General features: G+C 35.2%; 1 protein-coding gene across 1 annotated transcript in view; it reads left to right on the top strand.

The window, feature by feature from the left end:
* Positions 1–402: 402 nt before the first annotated feature.
* LOC104528083 (neuroblastoma-amplified sequence-like) overlaps positions 403–23,987 on the top strand; it is a gene marked incomplete at both ends in the record, with an annotated part of 59,199 nt that continues 35,614 nt past the window's right edge. The window contains 11 exons of the mRNA XM_010171992.1: positions 403–537; positions 808–886; positions 1,633–1,737; positions 2,034–2,170; positions 16,665–16,748; positions 17,419–17,572; positions 18,960–19,145; positions 20,173–20,346; positions 21,269–21,402; positions 22,097–22,159; positions 22,707–22,829. Of these exons, the coding sequence (XP_010170294.1) occupies positions 403–537; positions 808–886; positions 1,633–1,737; positions 2,034–2,170; positions 16,665–16,748; positions 17,419–17,572; positions 18,960–19,145; positions 20,173–20,346; positions 21,269–21,402; positions 22,097–22,159; positions 22,707–22,829 (1,374 nt within the window). The remainder of the gene's footprint in view (positions 538–807; positions 887–1,632; positions 1,738–2,033; positions 2,171–16,664; positions 16,749–17,418; positions 17,573–18,959; positions 19,146–20,172; positions 20,347–21,268; positions 21,403–22,096; positions 22,160–22,706; positions 22,830–23,987) is intronic.

The raw sequence follows: 23,987 nt of genomic DNA, 5'->3' as shown, positions 1-23,987 counted from the left end.
TCTTGCTTCATGCAGTCATTTGTTACTGATGTATGCTGTAGAGCTGCTACCACTCCCAATGGTACCTATGGAATATAGAAACTTTTCACAAGCATCATAGCTGTGTGGTTGGTAGGTTTGGAGTTTTTTTTTGTGTTTTGGTTGGTTGGTTGGTTTTTGTTTTTGTTTTTTAATTTTGTTTTAGGCAGGGGGTAGAAACAAGAAATGATACCTGTTGTTGGCTTGTGATTTTAGTGCCTGCTGCTTTACAACAGCAAAACTTGCTATTATAATTTTCTATACAAGTCTTGATTTTTAGTCAAGACATCAATAGAAAGCTGTGTTAGTATGTTTATTCAAGAATTAGTTCATCATATCTTTTTGTTTGTATCAACTGATTATGTTTTTGGTTTTGTCCTACAGATTTATCTTACCAGGAGAGGTGGACATTGGAATTCCCTATGAAGACTTTTTGTCACCAGATGAAGAAATGAATACTAGAAAGGAAAAAGAGGCCAAAAAGCGTCAAGAACTGCTATTATCAGTAAACTTCTCAAAGTAAATGAAATGTTAGGCCATGTTTTATTCAGAGTTATAGGTTTATTATAACTGCACAGCTGCAAGAATGTAATTACTCTCATGCATGTTATTTCTAATAGGAAAGGAATACATTTTAATAGTCATTTATATTGTGTCAAAGTTCTTGGTTTATTTGCTTTCTTGATATATTCCAGTGCACAAAGTCATTAAAATGTGTGACTGTTGTCTTCATATGCACATAATGTACAGTATCAATTGAAAGCGTGAAAATTCCTGTTTTGAACACAGGCTGACACTGGAACAAAAAGAACTCTGCCGTAGCAGGCTGAAGTTGTTAACTTACCTTGATCGCCTCGAAACCTATGAGGTGAGGAAAACTTGGAAACTGGCTACAGTTGTTTTGAGTTCTCATTCCGTTGATATTCTTGTAACTTTTTTGTCACATTGTCATATCTATTTTGTTATGTACTGTAGTATTAATGTTTTGTAATCTTCTTGAAACGCTACAGTCTCTCACTTGAGAAATGTAAGCTGTTTTCTGTTCTGTTTTTCTCCTGCTTCACTGTTGCAAATAGCTGACTTCTGGTCTTGAGAGGCATAGTTAGTCAGAAGCCTACTTTGAACATACTGTGTCTCCAGGAAAATGAGTTATGCAACAACATGGGATGTGGAATTGGTGCAGTTTTACTATTGTTTCCTTCTGTCAGTTTAATTAGCAAGTTCTATTCCTTTTCTCTAACGAAACTTTTTTCATCCATGAACTTACATTCCAAAAACTTTCACTTCAGTCAAACTGTATTTTGCTTAGTTTTTTAACTTTAACTTTGCAGTTGGCACTAGTCATGAAATGACTTTTACCACATCTCTTTTAATTAAATGTTGTCTAAGTCCCAATTAAAATAAGGCAGAGAATTGTCTTACCTTTTCAGTCAAAAATGTATCTGTTTTTTTGCATACTGAAACAAGTAAAAACCAACAGCATACTTTTCCACATATATCTCATACTGACTTATACTAACATGAAGAAACATGTTGGCTTTTTGATGCTTTTTGTATATCTTATGTTAAAAAAAAAAATCTCTAAGGTTTTATTTTTCTTTCTGTTTTGTTAAGGAAATCCTTGGAGGGCCTCATGCAGCTGAGCAGCACTATGATGGTGAATTCTTCAAAAAGTTCAGAAATCAAAATATTGTACTTTCAGCAAGGACTTATGCTCGGGTATTAATATTTTTTTTCTTTGCTAGAATGGAATTTTTTGTTGGTATTGCTGTTTTCACTTAAGTGCATTTTTTATCCCCTTTAAACTTGGTTGAATATCAGTGAGAATTTAAGAGGTGAGGGGGTGTATTTGGTTGTAAATAAATAAATGCAGTGACCATGAACTAATTTTCTTTATTACTAAAGAAAATTCTAAAATTAAGTGTTTGTTGCATGACCTAAGCTTATATTTCTTGCTCATTTTCATTCTAAATCAGTCTTAAGCTAATTCTGCAATTTAATGTTTTACTCTTTAGGAAAGCAATGTCAGAGCCCTGGAAATTTTGTTCACTTTCCATGGATCATCTTTACTTCCACACAGACAGGCAATTCTCTCCAATTTTCCAGAGACTACTTCACCACATGAATATGCTTTCTTGTTGCCTGAAGCTTGGTAAGGATATTAATTGAAAAAAAAATAAAAATATATATATATTTTTTTTAGGTTAATACTTAAATTAGTTTCCTTATATGACAATCTACTGTTGATTAGTACCTAGAATCAAGAGAGCTCTGTCTTTTTGTACGTGACTAGTCTTCATTTTCTGCTTTACTTTGTGCCATTCATGGAAGCTTTTTAGTCTCTTCTGGTTATTATTGGGAAAGTAGGGACTTTAAATGTTCTTGCCTCCATTACACATAAGAGGAAGCATGGCCTTTTCTGACCTGAAGCTGCTCAGGTTTTCACAGGTGTCAGTACAAGTCTGTAATGGGTTTGTAATAACAGCCAGTGTTAGGAAATTAATAATACAAGTGTTTAGCTTCCTGGAAGCAATTACATTTTTCTGGATTTGTTTTGAAATGTAATTTAACACTTAAGCAGTCAGTAACTTCAAAATCATTAATCTTCTTGTTACTGATTTTTACACAGCTTGCTAAGGTAGAATTATGAAGAGCTTTGAATACAGACTTTCCTACTCTTTCATGTTAGTTTACTGTCAATTTCATATAAATTTTCATGAAAGAGTCTTCCTTGAACATCATAATAATATTCTGTGTATTAATTAAAAGAAGTTTTTGCTTCTGGAGTGTTTCTTTCAAACACTTCAGTTAGAAATTAGTTTTGAAGCACATTGTTCATTGCCCATCAAGAACTGGGGAGGTTTAATTATTTAATATTTTACAATTGGTCTTTGAAGCTTTACTTCAGAGGGATAGCTTTTGGAGTAGCTGATGGAATTTTTTTTTTTTTTTTATAGACTTCCAGCACTATATTTAAGTTTTTCACTTCAAAGTTTTAACAGTCTTATTTGGATAATGCTCCAGGTAGATTTTTTTTTTTTTTTTTTTTTTAATCCATCAAGTTAATCCTCTGACATTTTTCCTAGCTTATAATGCTTATCATTTTTGTCCTTTCTGAGCACAAGTTAGTCTTTATTTCATTATATGTAATACTTTACAGTGCCCTTTTTATTGTGTTGATAGTATTAGGAGCACATCTAGTTAGTTAGTTAAGGTGTGAAAACACTTGTTTTATAATTTTTATTTTTTTTTAAGAAGGATCTTAAATGTGGTTATGATATTTTGTTCATGTTCATAAAGAGGTTCCCTTCTTTCTGAAGGGTTATTTGTTCTTGCTTTTCTTTTTTTATTTTGTTATTGTGGTTGATTTTTTTTTTTTTTTTTTTTAAGAAACTGGCTTATGTACTGAGAGGCGAAATGATGGTTAAAATAAAACATTTCATTTCGCCAGCGTTCTAGTAGTAGAGATGTGAAGTTATGGATTAAGAACTTAGTTTTGTCTGCTGTTGGCAAATTAAAGTGTATAGTTTGAATCTTTATTTCTGAGACAGATGGAACTTTTCAGTGCTAGGATCAGGTACATGCAAGTTCACACTTTTTTTCAGGTTGCAGAACAGATAATCATAGAAACTTAGAATGGTAGAATGGGTTGGAAGGGACTTTTAATAATACTGTGTCTTTGAAATGTTTGTCTTGGGACAACTACAAAATGGGGATGAGAGCAAATCTTTTATATGCAAATCCCATAAGTACTGTACGTTTGTTTAAGCTTTTTCTAAAACCATTTCCCTGTTGCAAAACTGATTACTGACATCGTGTTGCTAATATACTCCCATAAAATCTATTTTATTAACATGATAGAATGAAATACATATTGATGAAAATATCTATTAATGAGAATATTAAGTAAAGAAATAGGCTAAAGTTGTACAAAGTAAGTTTTTTCTTACTAACTTAAAAAGGTTTTCTTTTTTAAATGGGATGAGTTTCCCCTGCCCAGTCCAAGTAGCTTCAGCTTCTGGCAATTCTTGTTTTATGTGAATCGAAATGAGTCTGCATGAATCAGAGAACTGAAGTTCTTGGTCATTTTAAGTGAATTTATTGGCCTTTTTAGTTCTAGCATTTATTTTTTGAATGGGATATTAGTATGAATAGAATTACTGTCATTCTGTAACTACGTAGTTGTTCCAAAATCCAGTTTAAATGTGTGTGCTGTCTAGTTTACTTCTCCATAGAACACAGCGTTTAGACATATTTTGCCTTAAATTAACTGATTAAACAAGTTTACGGTACAGCTTAAGAAACTATTTAATTCCCGTGTAATATTAAAAAGTTGCAGGTACTGACTGTAATTACTAAACTTCTGAACAAAAGGAAAACATTGCAAAAATATAAACGTCAGTGTTTTAATTGGTAGAAAAAATGTCTGTAGCATTATGACTTAGTGTCTCCTCAGCTTATGCAGCTTGTAATTACAGTGGTCTTGGGAGAAGGGGTGAGAATGATTCGATCTGTTCTCATGAACTTTGACTCAAGACAAATCTTACAAAGGATTCTGAGTCAGGAAACAACTTAGTCTGGTTTCCCTTTTTAAATTTTACACTGTTGCAGTTATGAAATAGAGCATATGCTGGATATCAGAAGAGCTTTCTACTTTCAGGTGCAAAAAAGACAAATCTTTCTTGTGATTTCTTTTAGCTTATTGGTTTTTGGTTTTGTTTTGTTTTTTCTGAAAATTCAAGGCCACAGTTGTCTGCACCAGGAGATTCTAATAGGGTAATTGGTTGCTGTGGTTCATGTGATGAGACCCTTGACATGGACCAACTGCATGATAGTGCCCATGTTAAGAGTGCAGCCTGCTCCAGTGACCTTGCTTAAAGGACACCTTGTTCCTGCCTTGTTGATGTCTTTGCTTCTGGGGCCTCTGCAGCTCAGATGTCTTGCTGAGCAGTGTGCTGCTCTGGAGGCAGAAAAGATTTTGGTGGAGGAAAAAAATATCATAGTTTGTCTTCTAGGTCTTCATATATGTGGCCCTGTGTGTGTGTCTAGGGAGGTACTGCAGGGAACTGACTGTACTGTGTCTATAGAACTCTAAGCAATAAGAGGGTTGGTTCCCAGCTGGCACTCTCTGAAGTGACACCTATCCTTATGGACATTCACCACATTGCTGAGGAAAAGCTTGAGATTATATAGCAGATACTGCCTTGTCTGTGCATGGAATGGATGAGGTGGGACAAATCGGCACCTCTAGCTATTGCCAAGGCAAAAGCATTGAAACACAATTTCTTGCTGTACGTGGCCATCAACATGAATGCACATAGAAGTGCTATATCTGAAGAATTTAATTACCTGTGAGAATTGTTTTTGTAAAGGTAGCATTATAACTGCCAAGCTGCCATTTCCTTTCCTCTGGAGCCTCCAGTTCAGCTGCAGAAGGTACCTAGTGAAAGAAAGGCTTGTTTTGCTTGTGCATTCTATAGACATCAAGCAGTGGTTTTTCTTGTTACTGTCACATCGTTTACATTAGGATAGCATTTAGAGGCCAGTGTCAGAAAAAAAATAAGGTCATATCAGTCAAGGAAGAGTTGGCATAACAGAGTGGGGGGGGAAGGTAGAAGAAATTTTTATTTTTCCTCCTGTCTTCTGGGCCAGGTTCTTAGGAAGTATGTACATATTTTTTTTCCGTATCTGCTTGTAAAACATCTCAAGTGTTAGATATCCTTTTGTTTCTCGTTTTTTGGCACATTTTGTAGCTTAGCATCTCTAGGGGTCACTCTCAGAACTGTTCAGAAGAAGGTTTGTAATGTCTGAGCAAAGGATTTATGTGTTCTTGAGACTCTTGAAAAGGACTGTGAGTTATATGAACTCAGTAGCTCCTGGAGTTGAGAAGGAATCTGAAATACTAAGACGCACTGGCGGCTTTACATGCCTGTTGGCTTCAGATCGGTATTGTGATAGACTGATGTTACTCAGTAATGTGTTTTGCAGAATTGTGATTGTAATGTTTTCTTACTTCTTTTATATCATTTCTCAGCTTCTTTTATAATGATAGGTCCTGAATCTCTGCTGTCTCTTGGTCACTGGGGTACATGTTCTTTCTCAAAGATCCATCAGATGCACAGACTTCATCTGTTAAAACATCTAGAGTGAAGGTGGTAAAAGTTTAGGTATTCAAAGGAGATGATAGCTCTTTGTAATCTCTGCTTTAATAGCTATAGCTAACAGTCTTTGTTGTTAAGACTGTTGCCCTCAGGTTTTTAAAGATTATCTTGGAGGAAAATAATGCTTTACCACCGCTATAAATACATAACCAGTGTCTTTTTCATTTTCTTTTAATTTTCTTATCCTTTTTATTACATTTAACTGCTGTATTGCGACATTACTGCTCACATTTTAAACTCACAGAAGGTGGGAAATTCAAATGTATTGTTCCCTCAACAGCCATAAGTCTGCTGTATTGCACATTACAGTAGTAGTAAAAAACTTCACTCTAAGATAGAAACATTTTATGTGTTCCTGCTTTTTTACTCCTTAACTTTCTCTAAACTGATTTTTCAGTTGTGGCTTAAAGTGAACTCCGCTTGCCTCATGAACTGGAGTGGGAATGGAAATATCTTCTAAAAACTTAGTGAAGCTTTTAAAACCTGAAAATTTCCATGTAGTAGACTCTTATATATGAATAGATAAATACTACACAATTAAACTAAGAGGTTCATAAGCAGTTAACTTTGCCATTTCATAATGATATCTTCTCCTGAACTAGGCTTTTAGTTATTGCCTGTGGCACTGCAGTTTCGATGAAGCTCTTACAACTTCATCTCTTATCTTCTTAGTATGTGTATGTAAATAGGTTTGATGACTGAACGCCCGCAGAACTGTCTAATATATAGTCCTCATTTTTTCGTATTAGTTTTTCTTCTTTTCTGAAACTGAACTGCTTTTGTTTTTAGTGCAGTTCAGAAGTTTCATGTTAAAAGAATTAGTCCCATGATCAGTTCTTTTTGTTTGAATTCATTTTTATAGTGTTTCAGTGAAATAAATAAGAAGGGCATAAGTTTTATATGCACTTTTTTTTTCCTTTGCAGTAAAGGAAAGAATAAAAACAGTTTAGAGGCAGAAGGATCAGTGTGGTCAATATTATTTCAAGCATATGTTTGGGGGGGGGGGAAATCCCAGATCTTATTTTCTACTATGAAGTAAAAAAAATAACTTTTGACAGAAAGATTAAATTGTCATGGTGACACTCGTGTTCCTGTCTGGATTGACTTATGGTAGGAGTGGAGAAGGTTCTTGTGGTCAGTGCAAAAGTTAAAGCAGTGGTTTGGAGGAAGAGAAGCGCTTCTGCAAACTGGCCTATGTGGGGATCTGGGAAAAGAACAGGAGCAGCTTGCTGCAGCAAGAGGGCTCCTGCAGAAGGTGAGCTGTCAAAAATACCATAGATATCAGTCGTGAGGAGTTTTTGAAGAGGAGAATGACTATGCCTATTTAATATTTCATATTAAAGCTGTGAAAGAGCCATGTAGAACATGAGCTGTCACCAAGGAAGGAGGGAAGTTTCACAGGAATGATATGCTGGAGCCAAGCTATAACTCAGAGGTACCTAGACAGGCTGGAGGAATGGGCCAGTGAGAGACTTGGGGAGTTCAATAAGGACAAATACAAAGTCCTGTTCCTGCAACTAAAGAAAGTCTTGCAACAATAAAGGCTGGAGACTGACTGGGAAACAGCTCTGCTGAAAAGGACCTGCTAGCCTTTCACCTGTGCTCCTGCATGAACACAGTAAACTGGAGTGCTTGAAGGCTGAGAGCTACATGTGTTCAGCAAGGAGAAGGTTTCAGATGGGCCACTAACAGCCTTCGTGTACCTTCCTATAGCATGTGAGCTTGAACTGTGGCTGCGCTGTTTATCCACAGAGCATTAACAGGATTTTCTTTCTGTGTCTGGCTTGTTTGTGCCTGACTTGTCCTGTCTCCATCTACCATGTGTGTCTTTTGCCTGCACAGTCCTGAACTGTACCTTGGCTTGCCTTCCCCAGTCTTTTAATGAAAAGTGTATTGCTGTTATTGTCTTATTTGTTTGTCTCCTTTTTACAGGGTTTAAAACAAAATTTCTTTGGAGAGAGGAACATTCATTATGCTTTGTGAATATATATATAGTTCTGAAGGAGTATTTTTACTATATAGCATCACAAAGTCATAGAGTGGTATAGGTTGGAAGTGACCTTAAAGATCATCTAGTTCCAACCCCCCTGCCATGAGCCAGGGACACCCCCACTAGACCAGGTTGCTCAAAGCCTCATCCAACCTGGCCTTGATCACTTCCAGGGAGGGGGCATCCACAACTTCCTTGGGCAACCTGTTCCAGTGTCTCACCACACTCACATTAAAGAATTTCTTCCTAATATCTAATCTAAATCTACCCTCTTCCAGTTTAAAGCCAAAGATTCCCTTGCCTCTTCTAGGACAGGTGGGTTCCATCCCTCCCTAACAGGTTATAGTGCTCAAAGAATGTCCTCTTATCATAAAAGCCAAAAACCTCATGATGACACCAGCCTCATACGTGGCTGACAGCTTTGATCTTACTTGGAGTTCAGCTGTCTCTTTAAAATTGCCTATTTGATGTTGTGAAAGCTATTGCCTCACAATTTTAATTTTATACATTAAAAGAAACAAACCCAAAACCAACCCCCAGCGATCTTCTAAACTGTGGTTATGTAGTGTTGGTTGACTTTTCTGATTATTCATTATGGGTTGGTTTAGGAGAAAAAATTTTTCCCTCTCTCCAAATTCTGTTAAAGGCTAGCCACATCATTAAAACTTGATTTATTTATGTGAAATCAGCTATAACTTTTCTCCTCTGGTGACAGAGTTGCTTCAAAAGGCCTGTTATTGCAATGTAATTCTGAAGTGTATTTAACTGTGTCAGCCAAAAGCATCTGCTAGTTTATGCAGATCAGTTTTCCCAAAAAGTGTGGTGGTTTTTGCACTCTTTTTTTAGGCACCAGCTGTACTTTGGTCTTGATTAATTTGTAACATCCTATGGATGCTCCTGGAAAATGAAGAGCTTCTCTCTCTCTGCCCATCACTTTTGTATGACATAGGAAACCTAAAAATATATGTAATGAGTTATATAGTTGCATTTACGAATTCACTACTAAACTACTAGAGGGGTAGAAAAGAATGTCTTCATGCAATATATATTATAGCTGTTTAAGGCTATGTATCTAGGATGCATTTCTTATTATATTTCATCCTTGGTTATAGAATAATTGTGACATAATAAAACTCTTTCAGAGCTGTAAGAATTGCAAAGCAAGAGAAACTGGCATTGATTTCTCCATTGCTGTCTGAGAAGATATAGATTTTGGACAAATGAGTTTCTGAATTAAATTAAAAAAGAATATTTTATGAAACTTTCCTTGCAAGGCCTGTATTACGTGCAGCTGTATGTATTATATATAGCCTACTTTAATCTGTATGTAGTCAGATTATGAAAGTGATAATTTGAATGTGAAGTCTAAAATAATTTACAGTGTACCTACAGTAAAATATGGAAATAATAAATTTTGGTAAGTGTACAAGTGTCAGCAGAGGGAAAAGAATATTTGAAGGTTCAGGATTTTATATTCCTTTTATCATAAAACATAAATTTGAGATAATCTTAAAAGTAAATTTAATAAAATTAGGATCAAGCACTTTCTTCAAAAACATTTTGAGTAAATAACAAAACCATTTGATGGAAACACTACCTTATTTTATTGTTCAGTGTCTCTGCTTTATGGTTTTCTCATCTCTAACAGATCAATACTTGGTGTCATAATGAACTGCTTTATTTTCAGAATTATTCCAGTATGTAACACACAAGCTTACAAATGCAGAATTAGTGTTTATAACATTATTTTTCCAGACAATGAGGCATGATTTAAAAGGAAAAGCAAAGTGTCATCTACTCCCTAAATCTTTTTAAGGAAAAAAATCCCCAAACCTACTCTTAAAAATGTGCATGTCTTCCACCAAAAAGGTATTGTTTCCTAAATATATTGGAGCAAATTGCCTTTTGCCTTTGATTCTATATTTGATGTGCACAAGTTTACAAGGGAAAAGATTTTTTATTTTTTTTTAAATATCTAATCTTCAGCTAGGTGAATCTTTGAGACAGGCCTGCTGTATGAAATGCTTGAAGGTAAAAAAAAACAAAACAAAAAAAACCAAAAAACAAACCCACACAGATTTGCCATTGGTAATAGAAGGAACTGGATTCTGACCTTAAAACTGAATTAGACCTTCATCTTTTGAAAGCCTGTCCTTGAAGAGAAAAATAATCTGCAGGTTTGAATTAATGCAATTGGTGGGATACAGAAACTACAATAGCATGGACCTCTTTTGTCAAAGCAAAGAATAGGAAGAATTGCCAAGCCAACATAAAAAATAGAGTGAAAGGAGCAACACAGGAAAAGTGAGCTCTTTTTGAAGAAATAGAGTTGAATACCATCGTAATCTGTCAATTTACTGGGTTCCAATCATATTTATTCTACTGTTGAAAAGACAAGAGAGAAGGGGAAAGAATGGGGGGAAAGCAGTGGCTCAGGAAAAAAATGAAAAAAATAAAATCCCCATGCTAATATTTGTATAGAGTTATGGTATGGCACAGCTGATAGTTTCTTTTCATAGCAAAAGAAGGTCACCTGCTTTAGTGGCTGCAGTCATCTGCCCTCCTGTCCGGGGTTTCTGACCTCCGAGACTTCAGTTTCTCGAACAAAACTGCGGAGTTTTGTAGCCTAAGCAGAGAAATGAATGAATTCTGGATGTGGTAGCACACAGTGTATGTTGCACATATGACAAGCTACCTGTACATCCTAAATTCACCACTTCCAGCCCACTTAGACTTACTTATTCTGTGCAGGGCATACGCAGTGGTTCTGTTGTGCCCCAGCAGTTCAGCTGGATTTGCTGCACATGTGTTGTAAACAAAAGCATGGTAGAAAAATGGAAGCCCTACTTCTTTGTACGTATGTGTTCCTGTCTGTCTCTTTTTTTTCTTACCTGTCTGATCTGCATTTATGTTTTTGAGTTTACAGAATGCAGTGATGTTCTGATGCCTGAAATCTTTCTCGGCTGACTTGCGTCTGTTTTAACAGCTACTTTTCCAGAGTTTTGTTGCTTTCTGCATGAGTTACTGATCGGGAAATTTGAGGGGGAGTGGAAAAAAAAAACCAAACAAACCTTGCTAAAACATATCTATCAGTTAAGAAGAAACCTTGTGATAAATGTTGAGATGAATACAGCATTTTAATAACTACTTTGCTTTTATGAAGGACTGAGGTACAGACATCTTTAGTCCTTTGCTAGTGTCAAGACTGATTTATTCCAGTCCTTGTATTTGAATGCAAATATGAAGAGTTTTTCTAAACTCTTCAGAATGAGATGAGAAAGTAGGGACAGGTGAGGCAGTTGTGTAAGAGGGCAGGAGGGAGTTCTGAATTTTTTTAGCATTGTTGAGAAGGTGAATGAAGTCAGTAGCCAGTTCTGTGTAGTGTGTGTTTTGCTGGTGTTTTTTTTGTGAACTTAGCAAGAAACAGATCTGTTAAGACTGGCTTTCCATAATTGCTGATTTCTACTAGGATGAGGTATTTTGCAATTGTATCTTTGTTTTGGTTTGGTTTTTTTAAGCATTTAGAGGAGATAGTCACTGAGTGCTGCTTCACTGTTGGTGAGAGCTTTAAAAATAGAAAATTGCTCTCTTAACTTATTTCTGTGGTGAAACTGAATATTCTTAAAATAGCAAATTGAGCCAGAGGAGGAATACTTTCAAAAGACTTTTCTGTGGTTTATCTGTACACCTGACCTAAAGTATTTAACTCAAAATTTTTTTGCTGTGAGAAGGGAAAAAAGTTGGAGTAGGTGTTTTCCAGTCAAGATAGCAATGCATGATCGTTCTTCCCTATGAACTGAAAAATCTTCTTCTCTTTGGTATTTCGCGGTAAGGTCTGTTAATAAGCTTTTATGAAAGGCTTTGAAGTATGCTTATAGTACTTCCTAAATTGATACCTCTGGACAAGTGTAGGTTTTATTTCTGAAAAAGCTTGTGTTAAAACATGAGATTGGTCTTGTTAGATTTGACCAGAAGGCAAATGGCCAACAGCAGTTGCCAAGGGAAAAGCATAGGTGCAGGCACGCACATTGCAACACTTACCTGAAGTCTCTGAAGTCCTTAATATGTGGCTCAAATATTCCTGAACTACATATTTTTCAGGCATAATAGACTTCCATGATACTTTATTACAGGAATTCTTTCTATTTTTGAACCAAAATACTCCTTTTTTTTTTTTTTTTCTTTTATGTCATGCAGCAGGTAGCTAACAGTTTAGCTGCATATGGTGTAAAACAGTATCTGCGGTTGTTGGTTTTTGAATGAGCCTGTGCTAGTTTCATCAGTGCTTACAATGTTGTAGGAAGTAAAAAAAATGACAACTTGGTATCAGTCTTAGTATATTGATTGCTTTCTTTTGTTTAGGATTCTTCAGTCTGCTCTGGCTTTCACATTTATTACCTTTCATCATTCATATTGCTTGTCTCTGTACTTTTCAAGTTTTTTCTGTTGTACCCTGTTGAGTAAGGCAGGCAGAGGGAGGCAGAGTTGCACCCTGCTTCCTCACAGGGTGGATTTTGGAGGTGAGGGGAAAAGAGGAAGCAAAGCAACTAACTGTCAAACAAAGAGAGCAAAGCCTGGGAACTTGAATTGAGTGAGACCTTTCTCAGCAAGCATTTTTTTAAGCAATAAACTTTCAACTTTAGTTGAAACTATAAGCCATAGTGGGGTGTTGGACAAGTTATTTTGAATGAAGTTTGTACTTAATCCATGACTTACGTTAATTGGAAGGGTTTATATTTTTAAATGTATTTATAAAAATACGTGAAGCAGTTGGAATTTAAAGGCAAACCTTTTAAAACCAAACGCAAAGGTGTGTTTTGTATTAGAGGAATAGGGAAGAAAATACTTACTTTTAGATGGAGAGAGGGAATTACGGTTTATTTTCTGAAATGAACTGGGGAGAAGGGCTGGATAGGCAATTGCATCGGTCTAAGAAAATAAATGTTTTCTAGTAACTTTTGATTTTAGGCTGGGTGGATAACTCCTGCTTGTATAAAAACGAAACTGTTTAGTTGCCAATATTGTTAATCAGGGTCAGGAGAATGTCTCAACTATGTTAAGAGTAATTGGAGAGAAGAAACATATAATTCATCTTATTATTCAGGTCAGTTAAGAAAACTTGCAAGTTTTGTCAACTTTAATTATAAACCTTTTGTGCTACTGAATCTGTTAAAAAATGTTTCTTAACTGGAGCTGTAATTACAGAATGTAACTTTGCCACATCTATGGTAAGTATGCAGGATCTGGCAGCGTAATTGGGAGAAATGTGTTCCATCAAGTATTTGGCAGTACTGACTTGGATAAGTGCTTTTTTTTTTTTTTTTTAAATTTTCCTTCATGTCTTATCCTGAGGGATAGTAGCATTAGGAGAGTGTGTGTAAGTTTTAGAATGTCTTGGTTCCTTGTCATTCAGTTCCCATTTTCATGCATAGGTGGCTTTAAATTTATGTTCTGAACTTCTGCTGTCTTTGTTTTTCTAGTGATTTTGTCTTTTAATAATTTGGTAGCCAAAATAGGAAAATTTTGAAGTTTTAATATCTATAAAATGTGTGCACTTCTTTCCTTACTATTTTGCATGATTTCTTTCTCTCAATAACAACAAAAACAACCACTAAAAGAACAGCTAAGCTGAAGCAGCTTTCCAAAAAGTTTCTTCTGGAGCTCTGAGGAAAGATTCTATGCAAAGATTTATTCAGATGGGATGCTTTTCCTTGAGAGAGCCGTTAACAATCTACAAGTGACTATTTGGAACAGGAATTTGCTTTCAGAGTAAATACAACAATTGATTCCTGCTACAATTTTCTAATGGAGCTTGTTATAATTATTCACTTGTCTTGTGCCTCTGGTTGCTCCTCCATCAGTTAAGTGTTTCAGAGATTTAAGTTTGGAAGAGAGGGAGGGGCACAGTTTGTGTTCTCTTTAGTATGTTGTGTAGATAAGGGATGGGTAAGAAGAGGAACTGATGGAGAGGGGCTGACTTGGTTTTACAGGTTACCCAGTAGTTGCTGTTCTTGGTGGAGCTATGGAAAGGAGGCTAAAGGAAGGGCAAGATGTGGTGTGGGTGCTCCTCTCAGCTTGGCTTTGTGATTCTTTAACTGCTGAAACTGCCCAAGCCCTCAGGCTCCTTTGTGAGAGCTTCCACTGCCCACTGGTCCTTGCTAATAACAGCATCTCTTTTTACTCCTGATGTTTATGAATAAAAGCTTGTTAAAATGAGTTAATTTGATGTAGTCAAGTCTTACAGGCCCATACTGTATCCTAGATCTTTTTGGTTTTTAATACAATGAAATAACAAAATCTTAGCATTACAGTTCTTGGAGGCAGAACACTAGTTAAGGAGTTGGTATGTGTAACTAATGTTGGGGAAAAAAGCTGTCTATAAATTGAAGTTGTTACCTGAAAATCTCCTGCTACTGTTATGCTCTGATGGTAGTTCTGCTACAGTTTTGCAGACATGATTTGAAACAGCTTCTGAAATGAAATCCTTGTCTGTGCTCTGCTGTATAAAAAACTCCTGTTTTATCTTTTTTTTTTTTTTTGTCCCCCTCCCCTTTTCCCCCCCCAAAAAGAAGAAAACAAAACCAAGAAAGACCAAAATAACCCGCAAACAAACCAACCAACCAGTCCTCTCTGAAGTGTCATCTTAAGCCTATTGAGAAGTGGATGGAAAAAATTTAGTATGAAAATAAATTCTTTTGCAATAAAATTTTATCCAATTTCCTTTTATGTTTAATGGAATGTAGAAAAGCAGAACATTATTGATAGTAACATAGACCTGCTCATACTGTCTTGATTTTATATTTTGGAAGGGAGTTTAATCACGCTTTGGCTTTTCTGTTATTTGCCATTTCAACTGATAAAGAAAACTTTTTCACCACAAACTGGGCCTTCCATAATAACATTCTCATGTATGATATTTGAAATATGACCTTATTAATTTAGTTTATGAACCCAGTTTTAAATATTCATATTTAAAATTAATTGCTAAATTATGCTTTCTAAGGCTCAAACAACAGTCCCCCCACCAATCCCCAAAATACGTGGGCTGGTGACGAATCTTTCCAAAATGAAAAAGTGACTTTATTGCTGATGCTTATACCATAAATATTAACTTGGAGTTTTCTTTATTAATTATTTTTCAATTATGTTACTACATGGTGCCTAATTATAAAGATAATTGTGGAGCATTTTGTCCAACAGAACTGGAATTGAACACAGATGGTGCTGTAGCTGAGACACAGGAATTAGCAGTTTTCCATCTTCTCCTCTCCTTTCTTTTGACTTTTATAGCCTGCAAATTTGTCTCTGCCAATTTATTGCTAAATTTCTACTGCATGTTTCATTTGGAGGGTTGGAATTACTGTAGATAAAACACGAGGTATTACTGTTAGTGCACAGAGGAGATGACCTTATGGGAGAAATGTGCATGTGTACAGGGCAGTGAGTATGAACATGTCTTGCTTTGTTAAATATATTTATTGGCTGTTGCCAAATGAGATGGAGTTACTGATTTTTAGTTTGTTGTTTTGACTCTTACTATATTGTGAAATTGATTTGTTTGTTGGAATTGTCTTTCTTTTTAAGCTACTGAGTTAATGCTGCTCTTCAAGGGATGGCTTGTGTCAGTTGTTAATTTATAGATAGGGATTGTCCATGTAGTATTGCTATTGATGTTTATTATCAGGGTCAGGAGAAAATAAATGAGATTTAAAATAGTTTACTGCTCCAGTATGCTGAAACTTTCATGTCTTTACTTTGTACGTGGTTTGTTTCTTATTTCTACAAATTCCAGAGCCTAAATGGCTCTTCTCCTCCCCCTTAGTTTATGGTCTGCATAGTTGGACATGATTTTCTCTGGTTTTATGCTGCTTAAACAACTAACCTACAACAGCAAACCATAACTAATCATTGTAGTAATAAACTGTGGTGTTCTTAATCTGCACTTTAAACATTTTTTTTTTTTCTTTGATCTCAATATTTAGAGAATATTTCACTGTAGAAGTTTGTAGCGAGAAAACCATATTAAACTTAATTGAGATCAGTACAGCAGGGCATATCTTGTTTTGGTTCGGTACAAGGATCTGTGCTAAAATTTGAAGAGTTCTATTTTGTTAAGCTGTGAAGATCATAGGTTTTAGCTCATTTCGCTCTTCCATGACAGCATATGAAGTCAGAACACTTACTGTAGTGGTTTTTTTTTTTTTTTTTTTTTTCAACCAATAAGAAAATCAGTGTATTATTATTTTTTTTTTTTAGTGAATCTTTAATGGTATAGGTAGAATATGTGTTTGTACAGATAATATCATACAGGCAAAATAACATTTGCATAGCTGTATTAAGAAGTGATAAATCTTAAAAAATCGATGCTGTAACTGAATTACGTGCTTATTATCAATTCACTGAAATACATGCATATGCTTTGTATTGCATTAATTGAATGTCACCACAATTAAAAAAAAAAAAAAGCATAAAGATTCCCTTTTCTGTTATACCAGTTACAAGCAGGGGACATTGAAAATTCTTCCTTGGAATGAGCAGAAACATCGTGAAGAAGACTGGTGTGAAAAAGCAGAATGCAGGTAAGTATATAGAAAAAGCAAAAAGTTTTTTCTATATTTATGTACATTCCGGATAAAGAATTTACCTGTTCTTGAAATGTAGGAAATACCCAATAAGACTCACTTCGGATTTTTGTGCACACTAACTTGTGTTTTCAGCTTTCTTAGTGAGACTGACTGAGCAACCACTCTTTCATGCTATAGTATTAAGTTCAGTGTAATTATGTGATGAGTAACTTTTGCAAATGCACGTGAGCAGTAAGAGGTTACTGTTGGAAACCCTGATTTCTCTTTTTTTTTTTTTTTTATTTTTTTCCTTTCACCCTGTTACTTGTCAGCCATAATGTTATCATAGCAGCATTAATGGATCACAAAACTGCCTTTCACTGTGTGAGAAACAGATGGAAAGTAAAGGCTGAGCTTACCTGAGTCTTTAGTAGAGAATATTTGTTTCATGATGTGTATGTTGTTTGGAATCTCTTACTAGTTACTTTGCTGACAAAAATTAACACTTACTATGATTGACTTATGAGTCTCATCAAATTATTGGTGTAATGGTAAGCTGATTGTACAGTTTTCTTTCAGAACAACCAGAAGTTTTAGGAAAAAAAAATGATGTGAAAAAAATGCAAGCAAATGTATATTTAAACCTATACTTACTTTTTTTTTTTTTTTTTTTTTTAAAAAAAAGGATGATTGTTGAGCCGACTTTACAAGATGAAGGTGAATTTCTATATGAAATGCAACCTGAGTTACTGAAGTACAGGACTACTGACCTTTCAGTAGATCTCGTTACCGATTGGTATTTGAGCAGAGCACAGGAAATTGAAAAATACGCGATGCAGGTGAGAATAGCAGTGAGGAAATGATGACTGAGTCGGGCTAATCAGCCTTCTTCAACAGAATCCTATCTTAATGCGTACTGATGGGACGCTTTTCCCTTGGTAATATACACTGTGTCTCAATCTTCATTATGGCCTTTGAAGTATTTTTTTTTTCTTTTGCAGTGTACTTATGCTTGCTCTAAAGTTTACTCAACCAAATAATTGATCCATAGGAAGCCAGTAGATTCCTTTTCACTTGGCTTACCATAGCAGACAGTAGCACTTTCATAGTCCATGAAAAATGTTTGCCATAGTATTTTATGTTTGTAACTATCGAGGGAATGTTGTGCACAGGGTATCAGGAAACATGTTTTATTATCTGTCACATGATACTATGCCATATATATCGATATGTGGCAGTCACATGTCACTCATATGCCAATAGGTAGTACTGGCATGATTTCTTCCTGGCAGACTTATTGTGTGTCTTATTTTTGCTTTATTTTCTTCATATTTTAAAAATATTTGAAGCTCTGTGTGATACACATGCAAGTAAGAATAGAGCTCATCACTGATGTGCGCTGGTATTTTATTGCTTCTCAAACCAATTTATCAACATGAAAAGGAGGCTGACTGGAAGTATCACTATGAGTTAGTTCTGATGGGCAACTTCTTTTATTCTTCAAGTTTATAGTCCTTCAAGACTCTTTAATCATAGTTCCCTGTGATCTTAACAACATATCAGTAGGTATGGAAATAAAAGCAACTTCCAAAGATCAATTAAATTACTAACATAGAGTTAATTTGCATTCTACTCTTCCAGAATTATGTCTGCCTCACTGAATACATACAGCCGATATTGCATTCTTTGAAATCAAAACAGAATCTTTCATGTAAAGGTATTTTCAGTCACCAAAGAAAAAGGCTGTCATTATCTTCTGCGAAATAAAATGCACCAATTAAAATTACTAATTCATGATCAGCTAGAAAAGTCATGTTACATGCAGAGGTATGCATAACTTCAGTCAATTAATTGATTAATTTAGTTTAAAACAATCCTTTATATTCCATGCAGTGTGAGATGAGGTGATATATCTCTGTGTATGATCTCCAGAAGGAATGAAAAATAGTATTCTCCTAATTTATACGCATCAATAGGATGTATCTGGGTCAAAATACCTATAATGACATCATCCACTAAGATGAAACATTTTATTTGATCTTTATAGAGCTGAGAAGAGCAATCCATTTAGGAATATACAGGCAGCAAAAACATCCAGGAACTTAGAATTGCCTATTAGGCCAAAGGAATGGGGAAGTGAAATAGATACACAAACAGAACATAGACTGGACTTGAAGTTATTTTTTGCCAAGCAGTTGTACAGCAGGAGTTTTTCTTATTTTTCAGGTGGACTGTGCGCTGTCCCTTGTTCGTCTTGGCATGGAGAGGAATATCCCTGGTCTGCAGGTGCTTTGTGACAATCTGATCACTCTTGAGACATTAGTTTATGAGACTGATGGTGATCGAACCTTAACTTTGAAGGAACTTGTAGAGATGAAAGACATAGAAAAGCTAAGACTGTTGATGAAGAATGTAAGTATTTTGAATTAATCAATAAGTATACCTTTGTTTTCCAGTAATTCACCTTAGCCTAGATCTTATGTATATAAAGATACTGTTAGTGGCTGTCATTTTTCTGATGAGCCACTGTCTTTAATTCAAGAAGAATTCAATACTTTCACTGTTCCTTTTTTGTTGTAGTGGGTTTTTTCTTTGTTTATTTTTTCTTTGTTTATTTGTTTTTAACAAAAGCTAAAATGTCTGTTTTCTCCAAGACCTGTTTCTTCATCCTAGGCACATGACTAAACGTTAATAAATCCAGTCTTTTGAAAGCTGTGAATTGGTCTTTCATTGAACCTTTCTAAAGGATCTTTAGTGTAGCTGCTGCTGATGCTGCAGATACAACGTTGAATGTTTGGTGTTTTTAAATATTGGTAAAAAATCTTAATATTTGCCTCGGCAGCATGTGTGTGTTTTTCATCTTCCTTGTGTTCAGCCTGTGCATGGCATTTCAGAATAGAAAAAGACCTCTTGGAAGGGTTGAAAAATACCTAGGGATTGAACAGGGCTCTGAAATTCAGTTGAAGAACACATGAGCACCAGAGGAGTACACTCATGCATGTGAAGCTCCTAAGAATTTTCAAAATTTTACTAGTATTTACGTAACCACTCATCACTTATTTTTCTGTCTTGCATTCTTGCATACTGAAAGTAATGGTACCCTGACATGAATGCAAGCCAGTCTTTCACTCATTCTGAAATTGCAGGAGGAAGACAGCTTGGCTTTCCTAATGTAGTGGGCTTTACTCCTCTACTACTTGGTTTCCACAAGCGACAGGGTAGCCGAAAGATGATGGATTGTTTCAGTGGTTCATGATGTAGCGATCTGTGCGGCAGTGGTGAATGTTAGCCTTTAGCTGTTGTTTGTGACAGGTGAAGATACTATTTCAGTTATATTGATCAAAATATGTTCTGTTTGTTTTCTGGGTTTCTTGTTTGTTTGGACAATGAAGTTAAACTTGTTCTTCTTTTCCTCTCTGTGACTCGTGGTGCTTTCCAGTCCTCTGATGAAAAATATGTGAAGAATGTTTATCAGTGGATGATCCCTTTTCTCCACCGCTGTGAAAATCAGTCCCCTGGTCTGGCAAATGCACTTTTTAAAGAATATTTAGTAACATTAGCAAAGGAAGACCTGACTCTACCTCTGAAGATATTTCAGAATTCTAAACCAACTGTAAGTGTAGAGCCCTTATGATTCTATTGGTTTCTTTGGAAATTCTTGTACTGAAGAGATAAATTAATAAATAGAGTAAATTAATCTCAATCAGATCGTCCTTATGATCTTTCCCTTCTTCTTGGAGCCAGGATTTGTTATGCTTTAATAGCATGAGTTATGATGCAACTACACTGTCCTTGGTGAGATTGTCAAACTAATGTAATTATGATATTGACCTAGAACTACAATTATTGTAAAGATTCTTCTTTGAAGTAATTTTCTGGTGACGTGTTTAAAGTAAATTCCTGGCATATTTATTTTTTTAAAAATGGATATGAAAGAGTTTTATGATCTGACTAATATTTTTTTTCCTGAGGAATTTTCCTAGCAGTAGATTTCAAGTTATATGTTCCCCACCCCCCTCTCCCCACTTCCAAAACAAATATATAGAATAAAATGAGGCCCATTAAGATGGAGCCAAGAGTTCAATGAGTAAGGATTGAAGTTACCTTCTGTGTGAGTATTTCATGCTGCTTCTACAGTTTAAATAATTATTCCAGGGCACATAAACACCTTTTTAAGTGTGTGGATAGCAATTAACACAGCTATTTTATGTATATTGATACTGTTGTACATATTAAATCTAACAAATGTTTGCAGCAGTTGCCTTCCTCTGCCCTGCACCCTATCCACCTCTAAAATTCAAAAATGATGTAATGGGATACCCTTGTTCTTTCAAGTGTCTGCAGTGTGGGAAACTAGCTGAGTTATGTTTCAGGTTGTAACTTCAATAGATACAAAGCTATTAGCAAAAGACATTCTAATTACAACTAAAGACAATTTATTTACTTGGAGTACACATCTTTTTATATTCAGAAGAAACTTGACTTTTGAATTAGAAACAGAAAACTAAAAATGATGTGCTTTCTTTTCTTGTTAGTGTCAGCAAAAAATTATTCCTGATCAAGACCAGCTTATGGTTACGGCATTAGAATGTATTTACAGCTGCGAACGCGATGACCAGCTCTCTCTCTGTTACGATATTTTGGAATGCCTTCCACAAAGAGGATATGGGTAAACATGTTCAGCTAGTTATTTGTAAATATTTTAGATATGTTAAATACAGCTGTGAATTAATGCTTTAAAAGTAGTTATTGAGTTGCTAAAGAGTAGGTATAGAATATTTTGTTCCTATCTGAGTTGCTGTGATCATGTGTGCATATGTATGCTTGTGCTGTATATGTACTTTACCAAATAATGCAAAAAACCTTATTTAAAGTAGCAGCCTAGACCAAGGCTTCTGTATTAGTTTCTTAGACTTTTACAGCCTGGTGAATTGAGACCAAGTGTTAGTATACTGGTCTTGTTGGTCTTGTTACAGTTAGCGGTGTCTTGCAATATGGCCCCATGAAAGAAGTCTCTATATGGAAGGCCTATGTAAAGGACCAGTAATTATTGAGGAAATGAAAGCGTGAGCAGGAGATGCAAAGTGTTCTCCTGATACCTCTTACATGTAGAAAGGAGAGAGCTTGAGAAAACTGTAGGGAAGAAGGAAAAGCTCTGTTCTTGGGAGACTGAGGAACCTTTTCAATTTTAGCTATCCTTTCAGCAAGAAGCCAACAGTTTTAATCTTTTCAAGCAAATATATATTTGGTTTTCATCAAGGAATGTTTCAAACTGTTTATATCTATGTAATATGAATTACATGAATAAATTACAAGAAGTATGTATATATATACTTAATATTAATTTTATAATATCTTTGCAGGCCTGAAACAAATAAAACTAATACTCTTCATGATGAAGTAGATGAACTGGAACAAATTCTTAGGTATTTAATTTTGCTAAAATAAATGATATATTCTTACAGAAGTCACTCGGCATAGCCAAGAACTTTTTTACGACAAGAAAGCAGCAAGAATATTTGTGTTGTTTTCTTGTTTTTAGTACTGTTAACAAGATAATCTGTAAGTGTTTTGTATTCAGAACTTAGAAATTTTGAATAGTTTTTGCTATTTAAATCACAGATATTTTCCCTGAGATTTTTTTTTTTTTTTTTTTTTTTTTTTTTTTTTTTTTTTTGAGGGAGAAGAAGGTTATCCCAGGGAATTTGTTTTGATCTGGGTACTCTGTAATGCTTTCAGTGATGATAAACTAAAAGCTGTGCTGGTATATCATCAGTTATTGGTGCTATGCATTTACCCTACAGTATTCATTTTTGAGTAAATAATGTTACTGTGGCTAATCCATACTGTTATAGACTTTATGGAGACTGTTTGCATTTGCAGTGCATTGTCTGAGACAGCTTTAAGGCTGCTGCAGCAGAGGTAGTTGTACAACTGTGCAGGATTCAAAAAATGTTGACTATCCATTTACAGCGTGTCAGAGCTGTTGGAGAAACATGGACTTCAGAAACCTGTTTCCTTTGTGAAAGACACGAAGGACAACGCGGAGGAGGCACGGAAGCTGATGATTAGGCTGACGAGGCACACAGGTCGAAAGTTAGTATTCAAAGGGGAGTGGGAGATAATGGGGAAGGGACAGTAAGGTAAAAGTACTTACCATCAGAGAGCATACCTGCCTGTTTTGTTGTGGTAGGGAAATGTAGTGTTCAAACTCAACATGGTGTACATTAAATACATTTGTTAAACTGATGATTAACAACAAATGATGATTTGGGTTTTTGCTGCATTCTCCATATTCAAAAAACTCTTATCTTGCTTCAAACCTGTTTCAGGATGTTTGTGTTCAAGTAAACAAGCCTAAAAGGCATACTGGCTGCAAAATGCTGCAAGATGATGAACAGTAAAAGTTAATGTATTGTACATGAGGTCCTTTAAGACCTATTTAATTTTATTGAAAGTGCAGGATTTGTAGAATAATGGTTTTTTTTAGGCATGTTTTCTTAAGAGCTCTTGTAATAGGGTAATTTATTGATTTTATGTATTGATTCTACCTTTTGCATTTCCAGTATAATTTTTCAATTTTTTCTGTTTAAGAATTATTTCACTTAACTTGTCTTCCAACTGTAGATGAATTATTACATGGCTCTTGGCATAATCAGATTAAAGGATTGACTGCTGGGAAAAACAACCATCACTGCAGGGTTGTTTTTTTTTTTTTTCTTATTAAAAGTAAACATGCACTACAGTTTATCAGTGATGATAGTGTAGTATTTTGCTTGAACATGCTGAAAGCTTTTTAAGACTTCTAAAACCTTTCTTTAGAAAGATCACATCAATGGCTCTCTAGGGAAAAATGTTGATTTTTCACTTTTTGTAGAGACTCTTTGAGAAAATCACTATTAGCTGGATTAGCTTGTGCAGTTTAAAAAAGTCTTTTTTAGTCTGAAAGGCTTAAGATAATGTTAAAAATCCTTCATAGTGTTTTTACTAGTAAAAGTTTTGATAGAGCACATGAAGTTGTATAGGAACCTCTGGGTAAACAGAGATCACATGAATCCAGAGATTCAAGATTCTGAATACCATTCCAGTTTAAAGAACAAAATAAACTTTGCATCTCTGTTCTCCCGTGATTGCGTGTAATTGATTAGTCCTTTTAGATTGCCTACTATGAACAACACTTTAATGATCCTTAGTTGCTGTTACAAACTTGTTTTCACACAGCTGCTCTTGGATCAACAGGAAGATAGCACTTCC

This window comes from Antrostomus carolinensis, unplaced genomic scaffold (assembly GCF_000700745.2).
Source record: "Antrostomus carolinensis isolate BGI_N321 unplaced genomic scaffold, ASM70074v2 scaffold1147, whole genome shotgun sequence".
In the NCBI taxonomy this organism is placed as follows: domain Eukaryota; kingdom Metazoa; phylum Chordata; class Aves; order Caprimulgiformes; family Caprimulgidae; genus Antrostomus; species Antrostomus carolinensis.
Note: the sequence above shows the minus strand (reverse complement) of the source record. Positions and strands in the feature narration are given on the sequence as shown.